Consider the following 4,308-nt stretch of genomic DNA (forward strand, 5'->3'; position numbering starts at 1 on the left):
TTAAGTGGGTGTTTATGTTCTTCCGACTCGTTTTGTGTTTTTACGCTTTCCGATATGTTTTTGACAGGTTACCTGGTTTCATGGTTTTACTGGTAGTTCTTTTTTATAAAAACAGGTTTAATTACAATTTTATTTATAATGCCGTTTGAATCCACATAATGTGTGGTAGTACAAACACATTATGTGCACCGCTCATGTCCGTGGACCTGCCGTCCCCGCTGCAACACGATCTCGTACCTGAACGTCTTGGGATGCCAAGACTCGAGTTTTCTCGGCTTCTGTTGGCATCTTTTAAGTGTATGTGGGTAATTGTGTCCCGTGAGTTTGGCGAGCCCACCAAAAGCAAACCTTTGTCAATACATGTTCGATCGTATTACAATTTACAGGTTGGCCACATTGATTGCAGATTAAACCACATTGAATGAAATAGATTCCAGATGTACTTCGAAGTTCGAAGATATTAGAACTTCGAAACCACATTGATTGCTGATTTGGCCACATTGAACGGGCAATGGTGTACAAGTGCAGTCACAACTACTACTACACCACTGCCCGTTCAAGGTATGGATGGAAAACACCTCTTTTTCTTTTTAGAGGAAATATGGTTATAGGTTAAAAGCATTAAAACCTCAATTTGAGACAATAAAACCTTAGGTTGTATTCTGCATACTGTACTACTGCTCCCCTACTCTTCACTGCCCGACGGATCAACTTCAGGCTCAACGCGCAGGTCGTAGTCGTAGAACGCTGGCAAGTTGCTTTTGATTAAAGTCAGCTTGACGACGTTCTTCGGGTTCAGGCGGTTCCGGAGTTTTGAATGTAGGAAGCCAATGGTGGAGAAGTTCCGCTCTGAGGCGGCACTGTACTTCGCCATGCTGAAAAGCATTATGGTGAGTGTTGCGACATATACGTAGAAAGAATTCTGGGGACTTTCTAAATAGATCGTGGAACACTGCGCGGTCAGGCCGCGGACGGCGCCGGACGAAACGACCTTCCGGTATTCCGGGCATATTAAGGTACTCAATAATGTTATTTTATTAATGTAACCTTCTTAAAACGTTTCTGAGGCCTCAGATGGAGGTGAGGTTTAAAAGAAAAATCTTTCATAACCGAGGTGCAAAAATCCTACTCGTGCCATCTCTGGTTCAAAGTGGCCAAACCAGCAATCAATGTGGTTCCGAGGTTTTAATTTCTTCGATCGTCAAAGTACATCTGGAATCTATTTCATTCAAAGTGGTTTATTCTGCAATCAAAGTGACCAACCTGTACATTCGAATTCATAATAACATGTATTGACAAAGGTTTTCCTGTTGGCGTGTGGGACCTCACGCCAGTTGCCGGCGTTGGTCGTGGAATGCAGGATGACCAATGCGAAGAAGACGCAACGCAAGGAATGGATAATGTCACGGTGCGTTATCGACGGGATGTTGAAGAACCCCGAAACCCGAAGAGTGTGAGTCCGAGTGACTGTCTCTGGTGGTGGAGTCCCGTACTGGTCCCCCAGTCCGGGATTAGTGGGTGAGTCGACCGGTATGCAGTAGCGACACCAAGTCGCATCACTCAGTGTTGACGACCACACTGTCGACATGGGGCTCTCAGGGGCCTGGATCCTTGAAGACCAACGGCCATAGGATGAGGTGGCAGGGATTGTGGACATTTCCTGTCTGAGGAGGCAGCTGAAGTGGTCGAACCAGCCCACCGTCGAGGGGATGGCTGTGAGCTGACTGATTGCTTTAGACGACGATAACATTTACCTTGACTTTACATTTTGCCTGGGAATATAGACTCCTGCTTATGTTCTTTATCTCGCGCTTGCCTTCGCCGCACGTACCAAGGTCGTTTTCACGGAAACCCCGTGACAATTTGGTGGAGCAGCATTGTACGTGTCTGCAACGGAAGTGAGGGAAGTCAAATTGTCGACAAACAACCAAGAACAAGCCCCATTGCCCCAACGAAAGTCGCTTCGTTTGGCAGGAAGAGTACCCGAGCACCCCGTCGTGGCCGAACCCCTACGCATTGGCAGCTGCGAAAGGCCACACCGACAAGCAAAAGGGAGACTTGAGTGCCTGGATGTCAACCCTGTCCCCGGAGAAGAAAAGACTAGCCGACGGCTCTTCGGACTTGCCCTCGGACGCCGATCAACTCGTGTTGACCTCCCCACCGAAGAAACCAAGCAAGGTTCCGGACGGTGTGCTCAAACACGAAGTAATCGACTTGAGGGATGACGATTCCGACGAAGAGAAGCCCCGGACTGGAGTGGCGCGGAACGTAACGAGCTCCTTCGAAGTTGGGGAACCAGCCCCTAGTCCAAGGGGCCCCCTACGGACGAAAGATTGTGGAAGTACCGGATCCGCACCCGTGGGAGGAAGACGTCAAGCCACCCTCGGCTGAAGACGCCTTCGTGTTGAGGACATTCAGAGAAGTGTCGCAGAGTTTTGCGATCATCGTCCACGATGTAGAGTATCAACAGAAGGCTGAGGCCCTGAAGTTCTTCCAACAGTACAACGAAGACCGGTCGCACCTCCTGGATGGTCAAGAACCCCGTTTAGTAGCGATTGCTGACGCCCTCATGGCAGCTGCAACTGCGAACGAATTTCGTAACCAAAACGAGTTCCTACTAGGACGAGAGTCGCTCCAGAACAGCAACTGCTTCTTGGTCGAACTGGAGTCCTCTCGACGCCTCATGCAACGGGACGCTGAGGTAGCAGTCCGGGATGAAGTCCAAGCGAGTTTGGATGAGTGCCAAGTAAGATGGAAGAAGTGGTTCCTGGAGTACCAAGCATCTCAAGAGGGGGCTTTCCAGCTGAAGACCGCCAGCGCTCTTCAAGCGAAAGACCGGGAGATTGCGGCGATACAACGGACTGTAGTAAAAACATGCTGGCTATTTAGGACCAAGCAAACCGATCGGTGAGGATTCGTCAAGAGCGGGTGGAGGCGTTGGAACGCCAGCACCCGGACGATGTGCGTGCTCCCCAAGCTCAAACGGCACAGGAGCAGCAGTCCCTACTGGCGAAATACACCAAACGGGAAGTACTCCGCGCGGCGGAAAACGATGAGTTGGTGAAAAAGAAGGGCCTTGAGCTGAAGGCGTTACGTCAAGAAGTGATGTGCTACGAAAGTCTACTGAAGAAGGCGAAATCGGCGAAACTGGAGTGGCGAAAGCTGGCCGAAGAAATAGAACAGGCCTGCCCCAACTGCGTCCGGTTGGAACAAGACATTCTGGTCCTACAAGGCCAGTCTGTGAGCGAAGCTGAAGCGTACCGACAACGGGAAGTCGAGTCCTCGAAGAGCGAATGTCACGGCCTGACGAAGGCCCTCGCCGAAAGCCAGGACGTGGCGAAGGAGCTGGAAATGGAGCTCGACGTGCTGTCTGAAGCTACACCGTCCGGAAGCGACCTGAAGGCGATCTGGCAGATCCAAGAAGCGAAAGCCCAGTTGTCTTCAGCACAAGCAGCTTTGGAGGTAGAACGAGCGGCTTTGGCCGAATTTGTTCGAACGAACCGGCTCGAAAAGGGAGTATTGGAGGCACCCAAGAAGCTTATCCGGGAACAAGAGGCCAAGGGTGAAGCCGGCCGACGAAGTCAAGAACTTTCCCTGGCGGAACTACGTAGTGAATTGGAAAAGACGCAAGCTCGCCAAGAAGTCGAAAAGGCGGGAGTTGAACGAACTCCGGGTCTACACCAACCGAGCCAACCCTTTCCTGACAAAGCCGACTCTGGACCCTTAATTGGCTCAGTACGGAGCGCCCACGATAGCCCCGTCGGTCTCCTTCGCGACTCCCGTTGGTGCGCCAGTTTATGGAGTCAAACCGGTGTTCTCTTCGATCTGTGTGGACTAGGGCTCTCACTCCTTTACCAGCGTCACCAAAGAAGTCGTCCCGAATCATGTACCTGGCAGTACGGGATGGAACCGAGGACACTCACGACACTCTCGTGTATGGAGTCAAAATTCCAACGCCGCCGGTCTCGTTTGCACCTCCTCCGCGGTCGAACCTAGCCGGAGTATACGAGCTACGAGGGTATCCCACACCCGCCAGTCAAGGACACCATGGGGTGCGATGACTGGTGGCTACGGTGCTGCTACGGTGGAGACCCTTCTCCCGATCGGGGAGGCGGAGGCCCTGGAGGGTGTGATCATCCTGGACCTGACTATGGAAGCAGCTCACGACGATTACCGGGATACGGAGGGCAAGCGAGATGTCCCCCTAGTGACCCCCCAGAGGTGACGACTCTGGGAGTGGACCTTCGTAGTGCCTTCCGAAACCGCCATAGGTGGGGGTGCTGAACACAACTTCAACCGCCTATATAT

At 51.8% G+C, this 4,308-nt stretch overlaps 1 protein-coding gene across 1 annotated transcript; it reads left to right on the forward strand.

Moving 5' to 3' along the window:
- Positions 1-2,070: 2,070 nt before the first annotated feature.
- H310_14262 (hypothetical protein) lies at positions 2,071-4,052 on the forward strand (the record flags this gene model as incomplete). Its single annotated transcript, XM_008882080.1, has 4 exons — positions 2,071-2,268; positions 2,300-2,746; positions 2,890-3,785; positions 3,839-4,052. Coding segments are annotated over 4 exons (1,755 nt in total), but the record flags the coding sequence as incomplete, so codon positions are not given.
- Positions 4,053-4,308: the final 256 nt, after the last annotated feature.

This window comes from Aphanomyces invadans (genome assembly GCF_000520115.1).
Source record: "Aphanomyces invadans strain NJM9701 unplaced genomic scaffold supercont1.64, whole genome shotgun sequence".
Taxonomy (NCBI): domain Eukaryota; phylum Oomycota; class Saprolegniomycetes; order Saprolegniales; family Verrucalvaceae; genus Aphanomyces; species Aphanomyces invadans.